The sequence below is a fragment of the Phalaenopsis equestris genome, unplaced genomic scaffold (assembly GCF_001263595.1).
Source record: "Phalaenopsis equestris unplaced genomic scaffold, ASM126359v1 Scaffold000251, whole genome shotgun sequence".
In the NCBI taxonomy this organism is placed as follows: Eukaryota; Viridiplantae; Streptophyta; class Magnoliopsida; order Asparagales; family Orchidaceae; genus Phalaenopsis; species Phalaenopsis equestris.
Window position 1 is genome coordinate 1,046,865 of NW_018164693.1, and position 18,702 is coordinate 1,065,566.

An 18,702-nucleotide genomic window follows, 5' to 3' on the forward strand; every position below is an offset into this window, starting at 1 on the left:
TATCCTCTTTGAGATTGATTCTTTAGGTGTTTAAGTCTCAACCCTCTCAGCTTGCTAATTTTGGTAAAAACTAACAACCATTCTATAATCAAATTATCCTTGTCCTAAATGCTTAGACATAATCACCATGTTCATATGTGCATGAATAAAAATTAGAACTTCGATAATGTATTTGAAAGAAGAATAGATGTGATGAAGAGGATTTTTTGTTGAGAAAGAGAGCGAAGTAAGAATAAGTGGTGACGACGATGACAGATGACTAGTAGTGGTGACAGCGAAGGACAGTAGTAGCGACAACGACTAAGAACCACATGAGAAACTCGATCCAAAACTTCTGTGAGGCTAAGTGTAACACTAAGTATGTTATTTAAACATTTGTTTAAAAAAAATCCTAGTTTTTAAATTTGCACACCTGACTTAGATTAAGGTGAGGCACACAAGGTCAATAAGGCACAAGTCTTATTGTGTTTTCTAAAAAAAATATTGAGCCATATCTTGTATTATGAAATTTTAAACCATGGCAAGAACTAATATCTGCCACCAACAAACAATAAAAAGATTTTCTTGAGCAAAAAAGACTACATATATGAGAACTTAAGAAGTATAATTTAAAAGCAATCACAATCTCAAATCACATATATATACTCAAAACTTATACTCAGCAATCTCTATGCTCTGGTTATAATGAAATGAGGATCTAACTCTCAGTGCTCCTCGATCTTCTTCAACTCCTTCATATTGGTGGTGTCCACCCTGCATGGAGAGGGAAGTCACGTGATAAAGACCCATCATAACTCTAAATTTAAATGATAATCGATCTATTATTCATGATAAATAAGGGTAGAAAAAAAAATTTTCTATGGTAGTCGATTAAGTTGCTTGAGATTTAAAAAAACTAACTTTTTGATTAATTTATTTATTTATTTTTCCTTTTTCTTTTTTGTGCTAGGTAAAGTTAGATATCAGTATTGATTTCAAGCTTCATAAACTCTTCACTCAATAATAATTTTATTTTCACAAAACAAAAAAATGAAATAAATATTCATCTAAAACAAATGTCTCTATCCATAGATAATTAAATAAGCCCTAAGGGGAATATCTTGTTGATGCACAATTATGTCCCACTATATGTCAACAAATACAACAACATAGTCTAGCCGTTTTGCCATTGTTCAATCATGGCCGACAAGCGTGAACTTCCCAACATGCAACAAGTTGTTTTCTTCAGCTAATTTTCCCAAACTAGGAAGCAGTTTTCACAAATAGTACTTTCTAAGGGTACAAACACATGGTTTTGAGCTGCAGGCAAGTGGAGACAATTTTAATGGATATGTGCAAATTCAACTTTTTGTGTGCTAAACAGATAAATTCAATGAAATGTTTCAACTTTATGTGTGCTAAACTGATAAATTCAATGAAATGTTCTGAATACACAAAAGTAGTTGTTATTAAAGTCATTTCTATTTTTTAAGTCGCTAGTCCTCATATTCTAAGTAGTCATGTAAAATAAAGATTGATTTGGGGCAGCAGCAGCTTATTCAATAATTTGCTGATAAGCTGATTAAAAATAATCTCCTAAAAATCTAGGCGCGGTGGCTGTTACAAATTTTTTTTTTTTTTTGAAAAGTCAAACCGCAGCCAAAAAGCTCCAACCAAACCTAGCTAGGTGCGGTGTAAAAATGTTTTTTTCAGCGTTTTGAAAACGCATAAACTATCAAAACGCAATTTACCCAAACAGGCGGGGTGCGTTTTTAAAACGCAACTGCATCAAATAAGCTGCCCCAAACAGACACTAAACCAACAAACATGTAACCATGTGTTTTGTTAAGCCATTATCATCTAAACATTTGCAACTTTTAGAAAATAAGTGACTTGGTTTCTAGCAAAAGATGAATTCACTAGAAACTAACACAACACTTCTTGACAATCATTATTGCCATTCCATTAAAATTAAACTACACATAAAGTAATACTTAATGCAAGGCTTCAGACGAGGCTAAATGAAGATTTCCATTAAATCCACTTGTACAAATTCTACTCTAATAAAATTTAGCTTTTGATACTGATCATGCAAATTTTTCATAACATCTAAAACACCTATAGAGCAATCCATAAATCATCAAAGTCGAATTTGTATCTTCAGTCGACAAGGTCCCTTTAAAATCTACGACCAATGGCGGACACAATCTCATCATGGATGGAACACAAATTCAACATAAACAAATCATTAGATTAATGACTACAAATAAATACTAATTCTCTCATATATTTCATCGTATTTTGTTAATTTTTTATGTTGTTTTCAGTTAAAATATTATCTGCAAAGTAAGAATGTCAAATATAAAAAATGTAATATGAGATAGAATTTTACCAAAGTGAGGAACGAAATGCAGAATCACTTCAGTCCACAAAATCATATCACCATTGCCACTTCACATTGCCAAGTTATCAAATTTAAGTCAAAACAAGCATGGCCAACCACATTTCAAGACTTTTAGAGGATCCAAGTCCTTGGTTCAATTATAATGCGTGAACAAGGGTGAAGTTAGGGTCGTAAATCTAAGATGTAATGGTTGTAATTAACCCTGGGCTATTTATAAAGAAATTCTTTTGATTTCTGGTGTGATCACACCAAATATCCAAATCTAATGAATTTTTTAATTGAGAAATATTGAAATGGGAAATAAAAAAAAAAAAAAAAAGAAAAAAAGATTATCGTTATCTTAACTGCATTTATAATTTAAAAAAACAAAGACGATCAATTTCAATTTAATTAATCCCTTGTTGATTTCAAAATTAAAATCAAGATAGCTCAAAGACCTCATAATAAACTTTAAATATAAATTTCATGGCATGGTGATCATTAAGGGGGTGCTTGGGGCGTCAGTGTGGTGTCGCACCGTAGTTTTTCCTGTTTGGTAAAACTATTTTTCTTCTGCATTCTAAAAAAACTACAGTTAAAAGCTACATTTTCCCATCATATTTGGCTACCAACGGTGGCCGCTAAAAAGTTGCGGTCTAACTATTCAAAAAAATAAAAATAAAGATTTGTAGTAGTCACCACAGTCTTTTGAACAGCAGTTTCTTCTTCAACAGCTCCACAACTGCTTCTTCAAACAGTTGCATCTTAAAGTGCATGTTTGAAATTTTTTATAGCTTAAGATAGCTACACAAAAAATCATAGGTCTACATACAAAAATTAGAAATTTCTATGAAAAGTAGGTGAGGGCTTCAACATTTTTTTACATGTCCCTAAATTAATTTTCAATTCTGAAACTAATTTACTAGGTTTATTTATTTAAAAATACAGATTTACATTACTTTTCATATATATATATATATATATATATATATATATAATATTATAAAATCTTAATCAAATTTATAGTTGTTTCTTAGCTAAATATACACCTCCCTAAATTTTCTTGAGACTTAATTTGACCATTTGTAAGAGTTCGGTATTTTTTATATAAAAAATAGCCTTAACTAAAATTACCATTTAACTCTTAGATAATCCCAAGACTACGTGTCTCATAAGTTCTAGAATCTATTTTAAGCTACCCAAGTTTATTTGGATTTGTGGAGAGGCTTGCCTATACTCATAATTGAATTGCTATTTATTTCAATTAATTAATATAAGAAAATATACAAAATGTCATTAGGAGATTTGGAATAAATTAAACGTGATATTTTAACCGTTTGAGTGCAATCACAAGATTTTCCAGAATCAACCTGTTTTTAAAATAAATTAATTAGAGAAAATAACACATTTGGTTTAATCTATTCTTAATATAATCATACCCATTTGAATATGTTGCTCAACCGCATAGTTGTGTGCTCTTTTGACTTCGAAAACCCCTAATTTTAATCATACTTTTTTAGCTATGTTCATTCATAGCCTAGTCATGCTCACATGATTGTACTTCTCAGCATGATGTGATGACGCTCTTTAATTGGATCTCCTTTGATATGCTTATGATATTTTAACCATATCAATCATATCTACACAAAATTTAATAACGCATTTTTTATATTTATCATTGATTTAGCCATAATATTATAATTATGCCACTCCCGAATAAAGTAATGTTGTCTTGGCCCAACTATCGCTATTTTAGTGATCTTTTTAAAAAATCGCTTGGATTTAGCCATACTAATTTGATTGAATTATGTCTCAATTATGATTACACATTGTTTAAAGTCACTTTTGCTATATGACCATATCTCATGATTGAATACCCTTTGCTACAATCATTTTGTAATATTACGATATCTTGTGATTGAATACCCTTTGTGGCATAGAGTATGATCGTGTCCAAATCATTCTTTTTCTTGTCAAATAGACTATCTCTAAATAAACTTAGCCTTACACTCAGAGCGTGTAAAACTCATTTTGAATGTCAAAAATCTTTCCAACTTTTAAGAGACCATACCTTATTCAAATACTTGAATCCCGACCTTGATAATTAACAGTCTAACTATATCTTTTGCATATTTTTGTATATGTATGTGCATGGGATCAATTAGCACAAATTAATAGAGAATGATCACTTTAGCCCAACTATCGCTATTTTAGTGATCTTTTTAAAAATCCCTTGGATTTAGCCATACTAATTTGATTGAATTATGTCTCAATTATGATCACACGTTGTTTAAAAGTCACTTTTGTTATATGACCATATCTCATGATTGAATGCCCTTTGCTAAAATCATTTTGTAATATGACCATATCTTGTGATTGAATACCCTTTGGGGCATAGAGTATGATTGTCTCCAAATCATTCTTTTTCTTGTCAAATAGACTATCTCTAAATAAACTAGTCTTAGACTCTGATCATGTAAAACTCATTTTGAATGTCAAAAATCTTTCTAACTTTTAAAAGACCATACCTTGTTCAAATACTTGAATCCCGACCTTGATAATTAACAGTCTAACTATATCTTTTGCACACTTTTGTATATGTATGTGCATGAGATCAATTAGCACAAATTAATAGGATATGGTCACTTTAGTCTTAATACTTGGATCTATTCATGATAGGATAGTCATTACTGGGTGACAATTCACCTGAAAATGAGAATCATCCCATCAAAAAACTTACATCTATTCATGATTATTCATGAATACAAAAAAGCTAAGGAATGTCATCTGAATTATTTGTTTTTAAATTAGGATGAGTATTTAAGCTATATGTAAGTCAAAATTTTAAAATATTTCAATTCATTTCTTTTAAAAAAACATATTTATTTATTTTCAAACCTCTTTAAACCCAACTAATATTTAATTTAAGAATTAACTTCACAAACTTAATATTAACATGCCAGCCTTAGTTTGATTGGATTTATTGAGATAAATTAGTTTAGTAGTATGTCACAATCATATGAATTGAACTATTATGATATAAAGACTTTTACAAACGCTTAAATTTTGTACTAGATTACATCCTTTTAGTCGTTTAGCATGGAGCTAACGTGCAATTTGATCGATGTTTTGCTCAAGAATCCTGATGCCCAGGACATTTATCAGATTGTGTGTTTAGTTAAAAAAACTCATTGTGATGCACATTTGATTAAGACAAAGGCCTTTAGTGCCAAACAGATAAATATTACTCTTTATTTTTTATAGGATCCATCAATCAAAACACAAATATACTTAGCTTCAGTAGCCACCAAACGATTTTTATTGTGATGTAAAATTTTATTTGGTTTTCTTTTGTAACTTCTAATTTTTTGAGATCACCAATATATAAGCCTTCTTCATATTATTACATTTTTTGGTTTAGAAAGACTTTATATGTACAATAAAACAAAATACAGCCCAAGGCTCCTGATTGAATACAAATGAAGATCGAGGAGTAGCCCAAAACTAGATAGAATTGGAACCACTCAGAATAATCAACTTAAAATCAATGCTCTCCAAAGCCATTTTTTAATTAAAATTTATTCTCTTTGCATCTCTCGAATGAAATATAAAATAGAGTTAGCCGGTAATCAAAACTCAAAAGTGTTGCATATTCATAACATGGTCATGTTGGCATGCGTAAAGGCCTCTTAAAAACAGATAGCTTACATTGCATATTATGTTTTTTAAAATAGAGCTTTCTGTCATAGACATAATTTCAGGGTCGTTGCATGCTATATAATGACAATCTTAACTGGGACATGATTGTTAGTCAAGTTGAGTACACCTATGATTGCATATCTTAGCCAAAGTTTAAAAAGATGAATAGGGGACCAAGTAAATATTAAAGTAATTCATAAAAAATAAGATAATTCATAAATATGATATAAATCTTTGATATGATGATTTAATTTATTATCATAAAGACATAAATTAAAAATTTCAATCTTAAATATTGATATAAAATAGATGTTTAAAATATGATTTAAATATTTTATGATGTTCAAGATCCATAGTTGCCTCATTCTTGCTTTCATCATTTTCAAATGAATCATCATATTTATTATCATCCAATTTTGTCTCATTTGCAAGTTTAAAATATTCTTCATTCATTATTAACTTTTTCTCACTATCAATTAATCTTAAATTCAATAGAAATTAAAATAAAAGAACAAATTAAAAACATAATCAAGTATTCGTACTTAAATTATTTTTTTACATTTTTAGGCATTATATCACACAGAGTGAATACAATATAATATATATTATTAATATAATATAACATACTTTTTATATAACTTCATTGAGATATTGCCTCAAAAACCTAGAGATATAAAGCCTTGAGGCATAAATTTCAAGCAAAAAAGACGTACGCCCTCAAGGCTTTTTTTTGTACGCCTCAATTTGAGGCACACCTCGATGCGTAAGCCTCAAATGCCTTTTTAATCAAATTCTATCTTTTAAAAGCATTCCCTATATTGCTAAGAATAATAAGATCTGCATCAGTTCAACCTACCGCCTAAACTTTTAAAGCATTCCTTGTTTTGCTAAGAATTATAAGCCCCGCGTCCGTTCAATCTACCACCTAAAAATCTTGAAACTCTCAATTCTCTCTTTTTATTTGACAATCATGAGATTAACTCTAAATGATATATTACATGAGTGTTAAAAGAACATCCCGTAATCGAGTTGGGCTGAGTACTTTCAAGAATATATAATTTCAAGCTTGATATCCCACGAAGACATTCCATGAAATTCTAGCTAGGTTATTTCTATCATTTATTGGATTCCTTACCCTTACCAATCACCCATTGAGCCCATTGTATTTCTTTGTAAGTCTTTGATGATTCAATGATTATTATCACATAAATTTTATGTGGAAAGAAAATTATCTCATTTAATTATGGTGATTCATCATTTATCTTGTAAACTAACTTGTTTCAAAATATAAATTATCCCATAAAGCTGATATTTTTTTTTAATCGTAGAATTCATTGATGTTAACAAGGGCAAATCAAAATAAAAGCATGCCAACAATAAAAATCAAGAATATATATTGAAATTTTCATAGAGTATAACTAATCTTAGAGAGCCTAGTATTTTTGAGAGAGTGATAAATCTAAATTTTCTACTTGACTTTGATTGTAAAACTTCCCATAATTACTTAACATGAGTATAAGATATTGATTCTACTTCAATACACCACTTTTCCTTTTCTTGTAATATGGAATCTACTATACGAGAATAACAACCTTATACTATCATCGTTTTTCCCCTTAAACATACACATTATGCAATTCCTTTATTCTTAAACAATTTTCTAAACTTAACAATAAAGTTGTCCATGCACTGAGTAGAGCTCTTATCTGTGTTATGAATACAAAGAGCCCGGACTGAGAAAATAAGAAATTAGAGTCCATTAAGCCCCTATTATAATTTGATCAATCTTAATTTGAAAGATAATCAAATATTATTGACTTAATATTAAACAATGCATGATGGATTCCTCTTCAAAGGATTAAAACTATGCTTAGCCAATTATATAAAATATGTTAAAACCATCTCCACTTTAAGCCCTAGGCAATTCTAAGATTAAATCTATAAAAAAAGCTTTCCAAGGAAATTTAAGAAACAAATAAAAAGGTACCCTTCTAAATTAATGTTTTGTGATCGACCTTGTAAGCAAAACATTACGGAACCTCTCTCTCGACATCTCTTTTCATTGATAGCTAATAAAATAATTCTCTATGAAATTAATCAATTTTTCCTTCGCAAAATATCTAGCATACCAAAACACAATGTTGGTCCTTCCCAAAATATCTAGAATACCAAAACGCAATGTTGGTCCATCCCAAAATTTCTAGTAATACTAACAAAATGTAGTTAAGTAATAAAAAATTCTCTTAATAAGATCTAAAAATGTACGATTAAAAGATTTGCCTTTATGCTCATGATATATGATATGAAAACCATGACAAGTTAAAAGATATTTTTTTATTCAAAAATTTATAATTCCAGAGAGCACATATGCTGAATTGTTGTCAATCCAAGATGTATGTTTAAGCGAAAATAAAAAATTTTGCAAAAGCTCAAACTAATTTTATGTGATTATTATTAAACTCTCTATTTATGACGAAATTTAAAGCATAATGATAAAAATTAAAAATAAAAACTATCTATGCAATGCATAGCATATGTAATTTTTCAATGTTTGCATACCATGTATTCAACTCTCTTTTACATGTAGAAAATGTTAATTTTACATTTTTTAGTTTGTCACCAAAAAAAACTATAATAAAATTCTCTTCACGAAGTGCACCATCAATTTCATTCTCAGATGTACCATAAGAATTTAAAATCATCAAAATTTAAACAACCACTAAAAAACTAGATAGCCATCAAAACTTTCATAGCAGAATTTTTAAATACGGCCCTTTAAAAAGAAAGTTATAAAATGGAGTTCTATTTTGCAAAAATTTGAAAATAGACCAAATTACGTTTATGTGGCATGCTTTCGCGCCCACATAGTATAAAAATCATGCCATGAAGACGCATTATCAATATTTTTGTTTTTTAAAAGTTATTTAATTTTTTAAAGATTAAGTCTTAAAAATTATCATTTTATTTTGAAATATGAGTAACTAAATCAATATTAACGTTTTCTTTTTAATATATAGAGTTCGAATTTTTTAAAAGAATGCATATATTTTTTTCAGTTTACTTGACATATGAGAAAATAAGATCAAATGTTTAAATATGATTGAACAGTCAAGTTAATTTTTTTTTTATTTTAAAAATTATTTAATTAAACCAAAATGTGCAAATACTATGTTATTGAAGACATGGAATTTTGTTTTTATTAATTCAAGTTGTCTTTGCATAAAATGCTTATTTGAAAATACAGATTGAGGCGTGATTATTATATTTATTTATAACTAAAAATAGTAGTCTGTCATCAATGAATTGATGTTACAAATTATAAATTTTCTTATCATCATCTACTCTATCTCACAATATTACCAAATTCTAAATAAAAAAATTAATATTGTAAATATCAACACCAAGTTCAGAGAAATAAATTAAATAAATTAAAAAAAAAACTAGTTTGTGCCCCCACTTTGAAAATTTTCTAGCTTCGCCACTGATAGCCAACTCATCTCATTTTAACAAACTTCTCTCTTTAATAGTCATACGTTTGATATTAACTAAAATCATCAACTTAAATAAATTAAGTATCAAGCAAATCATCAAACGTTGAACCTTTACTTTTAATTTTACTGAAGGGACAATAAAATCATAATTATTTACAGCATGATTACTAGTGGTCTCCAAATCAGATTACTACAACTAGGATTTAAACTTAGTTTAGCATTTTTGAAGGCTTGTACAAGTTAAGTTGAGGTCAAGGGCTGGGTTTGAAACCTGGTAGTTAATTGTTGCGATTGATTTCTCATTCTTTCCATCAAGTTATCGATAAGTTGAATTTTAACATAAGTTAAACTTATTAGTGTTCCTCTATTTTATTATGGCCTTTAAAATGATCCATTGGAGAAAATTTCGGTGGCATTATGAACAAAAAATATGAAATGCAAAAAAGAATATTTTCTTTGAAATATTATACTGTAGTAGCAAAATGTATGATTATACAAGCTTGACGAATCAAAAAGTCATACAGTCAACCAATATGTTGTTGACAATAAATCAATTAAACAACAAGAAATATTACTTTCATGGCCTTATATATTTAAAACACAATTCAATAGGTTCCCAAGGACTTTTATCTGTGGAACGCATCACAATTTTAGGAATTCCCAGGCAAACCAAGATGAGAAGGTTTATGTTATGTTACCGGCTAGGTTTAAATGGTAGAGTCCTCTGCTTCTAGATTTATTGCAAATTTCATAGAATTGCTACATAAAATCAAAGAGTTTCATTGCTACATTAGAAAAATTATCAATGAAAGAAACTAGAACTTAGAAATAGAAAAGTTACCAAATTTTAGTGATCAAGCACCAACTGCAAATACCAACAGACGTTGTCTTGATTATTGTGGTTGCACAAGATGTGCGATAACTTTTCTCTGATACTAACAAATGATGGTGGTAGGTGGTAGGATAATTTAGAGGTGATTTGGAACTTGGAAATGTGGACTTGAGCTATTATTGGTGGAGTGGGGTGGCTTAATGGAAAGGCTAGGGATTATATGCACCTTGGGCAAAGAAAGGTGGCTAAGGTTGGGGTTGACAAGAGCATTGGATTGACTTTTCTCAATTATGCACTGGCATTTCCTCGATTATGCTAGTTAGTAGTAACCTAATGTCTCATAAGAAATTTCCATGGCAACTTAAGGAGAGATGCCACAGTAACAACCTACTAATTAATTAATCATAGGTTGTCCACTATTTTGAGCAGTACTACATTTTCACTTCTTTACAAATTTTATTATTCCTCTTAACACATCAAGTTTTTCATTGCATTGATTTCGCCCACTCATGTTGCCCTAGAAATGAAAAAAACTCTCCTATGTGTTTTTTCTCCAATTATAATAGTACTCCAAACAGATATCGTGACATGACCTACCTGCAATCGACTCTATCACAGTAAATGTTGCCTTTCATGAGACATCCTCTTACTACCCACTCACTACAAGTTTATACTGGCCCATCTAATCCGCCTACTTTTTTTTGCGCCTCCTTACAAGCCATCTATTGTGATTGAGGATCCACCTACAACTAAGATCTTATATTACATCTTCTGATTGCTCTCTTAAAGGTACAAGACATTGTACTAATCATTCAATAAATTGCGTACATCCTTCAATCATTAGAAGTAATATTAAACTGAAAATAAAAAGTGGATTAGCAGAAATATTAAACTGTATTAGGAACTTACGTTGTTCCGTAGAGGGCTATCTTTTGAATCTTTGAGATATCATTGCCAGCTTGATTGTCTTCAATGAAAATTGTCAAACTGATAAAAATTCAACAAAATGAGATGGAATTGTGTTATGATTTTGATATAACAAAACTTCAAAAAGTCAGAATAAAATAAAATAGAGAAACATGAAGTGATTTACAGTTCTGCTGACCTACGAACATTCTGAAATTTTACATACTTCACACTAATAGGCTTTGCCTGTAAGAAAAACAAGGATTAAAGAAAAATATATGGAAAAATAAAGAGAACTGAATTAAATGCACAAACTTCTAAAAAAACCAATTTAAACTAAAAAAAATAATCAAAAACCAGAAACAAGTAAAGGTTGGTGTGTGAAAAAAAATCCTACCTTCAAATCATCCTGCGATAGAATAAGTGAGTCACTGGGTGGGTAATCATTGACATTACTGCAAAAAATTGTAAATTGAAGTTAATATCTGGAACAAAATAAGTGAATATTCCCGGACGCATTTTGGGGATTAGCCTAAACCAGGGAGAGTAAACATTACCTAAATCCCATGTTCTCTTTGTTAGCAAAGAGTTTCAGTGTTCTTGGACCTAAAAAAAATAAAGTTTCAGTGTCCCAACTGATTCATAATCATAAAAGTACAAGCTAAACAAATATCGGTTTGAAATGGGTAAATTTTCTGAGGCAAAAATTGAAATAATTTAACCTAAGTAATACGGCAATGAATTGGTTGATTATGTTTTTCAATTGATGAATTTTGCGTATGCAGATTTTAAAATATTTACCTTGCTAGACCTCACAGTTATTGTGCCCACTTCTTGGTTTGCTACCAGAGACCCTCAATAACAATGAACAAAGAAATCGGGTAAATTATGAAACTATTTAGGAAATATACCGAGTGCAAGGCTAGCCCTTTCTTAATCTATTCTGTCATTCCTTTACATCCTAACTAGCACAATAAGATAACTTGCTTAAATAGAACGAGAGGAAGCCCACCAATACCTATGAATTAACATATCAACTATCGAAGCTTCAATTTTTATTCACAGATCACCAGACCTATGCTGAAAACATAAGAATCAGGTCTATACATAAAAATTGAAGTTAGGCGTGTTGACCTCATTTTTTGTGTGGTTTATCTCCCTCTCTAGAGCCTAGGATCTAGCTATAGGATTTCCTACTGACTCTTCTAGATGACTAGTGTTGGAACCCACACCACATAGAAATTCAAACAACTTCTTGACTCAGTTTCATGTGCATGGTCTTGACTCTTCAACCTTTGGATGAATCGATTGAGACCAACGTAATGAAATTCAAACTGAGTTCCTATAGGGATTGAAGAAGCCCCCAAGGAAACCTTTGGACTTGGGAATTTTAATTTTTCTTAAAAATATCACATACACTTACACCACATATATTTACACTACAATTCACATAAAATCCTTTAATCAAAAATCAAAATAAAATTAAAGTCCTCATGACGTGAATTTGAGACCCTCCAGCATGTGTTGAGGGTCACAATGTCGGGATCATTTCACTTGATTTTGGTCATCGCTTAGGCGAAGAACGATCAGCATTTTTCTTGTCTGATAGCTTCAATTGGGCTGACATACCTTATTTGTCGCGTCCCGCACGAGACTAACTCACGTTGGCTTGTGAATTTGTCCGGATTACCCCGGATGACAAAATGGTTCGCACAAGCGGGTCCGGAACGTTGATTTTACTCGATAATGACACCCATATTGATATGGTTCCAAGCATGAGTGAATCGCACGCAAATTGAAGTGTTTAAATGAAATAATAACAATAAAACAGATAAAAAAATTAAAATTCCTTTATAATAGCCCACGGACACCCCTCATCCCACGACATTCCCTAAAACCCTAGCTATGCTCCACACCACACCTGGCCTTCTCCTTCTTCCCTTCCCAAAACTGTGAATCACCCGCTTCCCCTTCTATTACCTCTCTTGGGTCACACCAGGGCAGGCTCCTTTGCAAGAGCTTCCTGCTTCACATCACTTCCCCCTCAGTCGAGCTGAAAATGCTTCCATTCTTCCTTCTCGAGGCCAGCCAAACTCCTCTCCTCCCTCGCACGCCCCCCCAAGGTCGGTCACTTCTTTTTCTCTACTTCCTTCGCCTCCCCATCGCAATAACCCCAACTCCACTTATGGTAACGCTCCCTCGTCTCCACCTTCAATTTAGATAAACATTCATCTTATCTTTACCAGTTCATTTGTAACATTTACTTATCTGTCTTTTTAATGTTTAGCTTCTAAGGTTGGAAGATCAGATGATATGGTTGTTCCTCATAATAATGCTTTTGTATTCATTTATGGGCCTCTGGTATTACCTGATAAACTTCAGTCTTCAGTACTATTGTAAGCAGTCGGGTCCCCGTCACAGCTTTGAAAATTCTTTTAACAAAATATAGATTTTTTGGGAGCGTTGGATCAAATTCCACATTTGCATCGTTGTTGGTTTGGAGTTATGTTTTCTCTTACTTCCTATATGCTTTATGGCATTTACATTAAATTTAACATAGTTCATATGAGTTTGGGGACAGCATTGTGGCGGATTTGTTTTTCTTTCAAAATAATACTTTTGTTTCCATTTCTGAGCCCCTGTTATTACCTGATAAACTTCAATTTTCGGCATTGTTGTAAGCAGTTGGCTTTTTTTCACTGTTTTAGAAATTCTTTTAACAAATATAAATTTTCTGAAAGTTTTGGATTAGATTCAGCATTTGCATACCTGCTATTTTGAGAGTTTTCCAACAAAATATGAATTTTCTGGAAGTATTGGATCATTTATGTTTTTCCTTACTCATATGCTTTTATGGTCATTTAAATTAAATTTAATATATCTCATATGATCTCAGAAACATCGTTGTGAAATACAAAAGCAAAAAGTGAGAACATTCTCATTGAAATGGATACAGATAAACTAAAGAAGTTCATCTTTCTCATGTACAGACCCAAAAAGAAATACATATATATGTTTCATAATACATCAAAGACATCAAAACTAAAATTACATAGTTCATATTTCATAACTCATCCAATGCCTTTATCTCCCCATGGAAACAAGAAACAAGAAACAAATTCTGGAGTAAGAAGATTGCATAAGATATAAAACTGATAAATTGCAAATGATGATAAAATATATTTAGATAGGAAAAGACCATCACTCAGTTTTAAAAATCAGCAATTTGTGTCTTCTCATGTTATCAACAATTTGTGCCTTCTATGACCCAAAACTTTCATTCTTCCAGCAACACTTTGCCCCGAATACAAGTACAGTTCTTTCATTGATCTTTTTAAATTCAGCCCCAAGTTCTCTATAACAATCTTTACGCAGTTCAAAGGAAGGAACATTTATCCGCACAACTACACTCAAAATTATGCAAATTTTTCAAGCAATCCTCTGTCTCTATCTTGATGCCTTTTTTCCCAATACAACATCTTATAATCTAGAGTATGATAAAACAATCAATCATAAATCCAAATCCATTGACTAAACAAAAGTCATTACCAATACCCAATTCATTGTCTACTGCGACAACGATCCTTTTCAAGAAATCTCAAAGAAGGCAGGCTGAGGACAGTGCTGTAACACCTAACTTGAAATAAAAAAGGTACCTTTACATACACACCACCCAATCCCAAGTATTTACATGTCTAACTCCTCAACTTTAACTTTTACATACAAATCATCATAAAATTTAATATTTGCATGCTTACCATTATGAGCATTCATATATAAATTTCTATTATCTTTTGTTGAACAGAACACTCATATCAACTTTTTTGTGCGCCTTCGTGAGGTAAATCCTTTTGTTATTGCTTCGTGCGTAAGGTTGCTTAAGAAGCTATTTGTCCACCTCCTGAATGGCACACTTCATGACGACCCTTACTCGAGAATTCTTTTCGGCTTAAGTGTGCAACCGATAAAGTTCTACTAGCTTCTTCCAACAACCTTACGTAATATTTTTTTTATTCTTTCAATTATGTTTCAAAGTTAATATATACAAACTATTTGTTATGGAATCATATATTATGCTTTGTCAAAAAAAGAGATTATTTGAAATAGCATCAAGAGCGGTAGGTACGTTCTACTACTTTCTTGTTTACTACACTTAATTATATATGTTTTGTTTAGACATATAATAATGTTATTCCTCTTCGGGCCTGCTGCATTTCTAGCATGTGAAAAGGAAGTCCTAGGATACAAAACGTAGGACATATGTTTAGGTTAAGACCCTACAACAAAAATCATTAATTAAAATGAATATATATATATATAATAATAATAATAAATAACATAACAATAATTCACCCTTTGGATTTATGAGTACTCTTAGATGAGATAACACATGGTTGCTAACAAGAGTTTTTTGATCTAAAGAAGTTTAAAAGTTTTTTTAGACTAAGTAACTTAAAAATTAACAGCAGTGTCGAGATGACGGAACTAAGAGGTCTTGACCGGCGCTGCTTAACATAAGTCAAATCCCCTCTTTTAATCACTTTAATAATATTAATTATCAAATCAAAATACACTTCTTATGATCACAATAAAGAACCAAAAACAATCTATGATAGGCCTCCTGAGGCACGATTTTCTCTCCTTTTCATAAAACTAGGTGGTGATACGACCAAGCGGCTGTCAACCTTTGAGGAGATCGAGAAAATACAAAACATGAAGCGAATGATGAACCTCAACTGAATTTTTCATAGTCTTAATCAACATGAACCCTTGGGATTTTGAGGTTGTTCGTCTAGTACAATGTAAATCCTCACACAATCACTTAGGTTTTCTCATGATTGTATGTCGTGCGATATAAGTCTTAGCTCTTTTTAGGATCTTAAAGTCGTTCGGTACAATGTAAACTCTCTCACCTAAATTTTGAATAAATTGCAAAAAATAAAATATTAAATGATATCGCTTTCAAAATGTAAAGTCAAACCATGGGATAGTTTGAGAAGTCACGAAGATTTTCTCAGTATCTGTGATATCCCCTACATTTCGCTCCTTTAGATTCCAGAAACAAATGTTACATATTGAACATTTCCCAACTGATTTCCTATGAATAATTGTGAAAACTGAACTTTAAATCTTGAAGGCAAAACCTCATTCTTAATCTAGAGTTTTCTTACGTAATTTTGATTGTTTAAGATGTAATTAACTATAGAGAATTGCGTCTATAGAATAATTAGTAACTCAGATAATCTAAGCTTTGTCTAATCTTCAAATTAGGTAGGGAAGACCAAATAAATAGCATATATTTCCTATTTTGAATAATTAAAACTATTATCAAATCATATTCTCATCTTTCGAGATGAATCATTACTCGTAATATTGTACTTACTTATTTAAACCATTGAAAATATGAGAGTTCTCCAATCCCATTTTTCAAAATTAAAACTTTTCTTTTTTCAAAATCAAAATTATATATGTATTAAACTAAATTAATTTCAAAGCAAAAAAAAAAAAAAACACCAACAGGGTGGTTGATATGCTAACATTGAATCAAATGCCATATTGGTCCATTAGCCGATGTTGCCAGCTGACAGCTTCAGCGAGACAAAGGTTTCATGAAAGAAAACGTTTATAAAGAACAATCTGCATTCCTAAATACTAACTAACTATGCATTTAAAGGAGTTTTTTTAAACGGACCTTGGACTTGCCATTCTTTGCAGCTAAAGGGAAAGTTGGTCCACAAATAATCTACAAGCTCACATCACCACTAAAAATGAAATAGGTATAGGGTACAAACATTACCTTCCTCTTCCGGGCCCTTGATCACAACCGAGTGTAGTTTAACCACCTGGGTAAAGGGAATATAGATGAGAAGTTGCTCATCCGCGTCACTCTCAAGATGCAGCCCATCGTCATCCCGATAACCCTATGACCCATAAAACCGGCGCCATGATCTTCTCAAATTTGAAAAAGACAACTAGGAAATAGCAAGGTTAATGGTTGGGATTCGAAAGATTACCTGTTTAAGGGCGTTATCAATATTGTGGGCGGAGCTCTGGTTGAGACATTCGACTCCCCTCCAATCGACGAAATCTACGAGATCGACCTAAGGGGCATGTGTTAAGAAATGGTGTTGCGTGAGAGGAGAGAGAGAAGATCGATGGATAAGATGCCGACCTGGCTTCGATTGATCCCGGAGGCCATGGGGGCGGGGGCGGGGGCGGCGGCGGCGGAGAGGAGAAAGAAAGAAGCGTCGGAGCGACAGAAAACGGTAAATCCTCGCGTATGGGTATCTGAGCGGGTCTGGTCACGCGAGAACACTAGGAGACCCTATGCCGGTCGATTTACAGAAAGCGATGGAGAAATTTTAGAGAGTCCATACATAAAAAATGGAAAAATTATTTCATGCGACTGATTACGCTGTCTGATCATTTAAAAAAAAAATTAAAAAATAAAAAATTGTGATCGGCGGCCGAGATCGGACAGCACATCACGGGTACTTCGCATTCCTAGAACATAATTCTAAGGTATTTACATATGTCACCTTTAAACTTTTGTATTAACATTTTTACATATCGTATATTGATCCATTAAACCTATGTGGGAAAAGATGTATTTCATTTTTAAATGGTAATAATGATATTATTTTTATGTGATATTTAAAAAATTGAGTGTTATATGTGTAAATATGAAAGCTTGGGTGTGGGACATGTAAATAGATTAGAATTGTGTCCTATGCATGAAAAAATCCAAAATTTTCATTTTTACCCAAGCACTCAAATCCTTAATATCATATCAAAAGAATACTATTAATGTTTTTTAAAGTGAAATACATATTTTCATGCATAAATTAGAAGCACAAAAATATTATGTATGTAAATACAAGAAATTAGACAGGAAATATGTAAATATATAAGAATTGTGTACTAGGAATGTAAAATTCCTTAATGTTGTTTTTTTAAAGATCATTTGAGCTCAAACTTTATTACAATTGTCCACGGCATCTCGAAATGGAAAAAGTAATATGAAGCTCAGATATAATATTTTAATATGATTGTGATACTAGCATCTCATAATATACCCTTATTTGTAGCACTCGTTACCTCATATGACATGACTATATGATTGGATTTGTGTCATATTATGATGTTATTGTGAGAGTGAACGTGTCAGCATCTAATACTACCAAGTATATTATAGTATCAACAACAAGATATTTTGAAAAGTAGTGAAATGTGCATGTATGGTTGTGTATAGTATACTTATTATTCTCACTTCAAGTCATGTTGAATGATGGCCATTGTAGATAGAAAGGAACACTATTCGGGCCAAAAAAAACTGTGTGATGATAATGTGCTCCAGTATGTAGCTCAAGAAGGGCTTGTGTAAGCATATGTTAAATTTCCTGAGCTATATG

The 18,702-nt window shown here is 31.5% G+C and overlaps 1 protein-coding gene across 1 annotated transcript; it reads right to left on the reverse strand.

Moving 5' to 3' along the window:
* Window positions 1-493: 493 nt before the first annotated feature.
* Window positions 494-17,638, reverse strand: LOC110024190 (PITH domain-containing protein At3g04780). Its single transcript, XM_020724005.1, has 8 exons — window positions 17,463-17,638; window positions 17,305-17,391; window positions 17,088-17,211; window positions 11,848-11,896; window positions 11,688-11,745; window positions 11,490-11,536; window positions 11,294-11,371; window positions 494-753 (listed from the first exon to the last, which is right to left on the reverse strand). The coding sequence occupies exons 1-8, from the start codon at window positions 17,487-17,489 to the stop codon at window positions 705-707; spliced, it is 519 nt and encodes a 172-aa protein (XP_020579664.1). The 5' UTR covers window positions 17,490-17,638; the 3' UTR covers window positions 494-704.
* Between the last annotated feature and the right edge of the window lie 1,064 nt (window positions 17,639-18,702).

What these genes read in the sequence shown, in the direction of transcription:
- LOC110024190 (XM_020724005.1), bottom strand. Translation starts at nt 17,489, where the DNA reads ATGGCCTCCGGGATCAATCGAAGCCAG. An exon ending in TATCGCAGGATGATTTGAAG is followed by an intron (nt 11,537 to 11,687) that starts GTAGGATTTTTT and finishes TTTTTCTTACAG; the next exon opens with GCAAAGCCTATTAGTGTGAA. An exon ending in ATAGCCCTCTACGGAACAAC is followed by an intron (nt 754 to 11,293) that starts GTAAGTTCCTAA and finishes CTCTCCATGCAG; the next exon opens with GGTGGACACCACCAATATGA.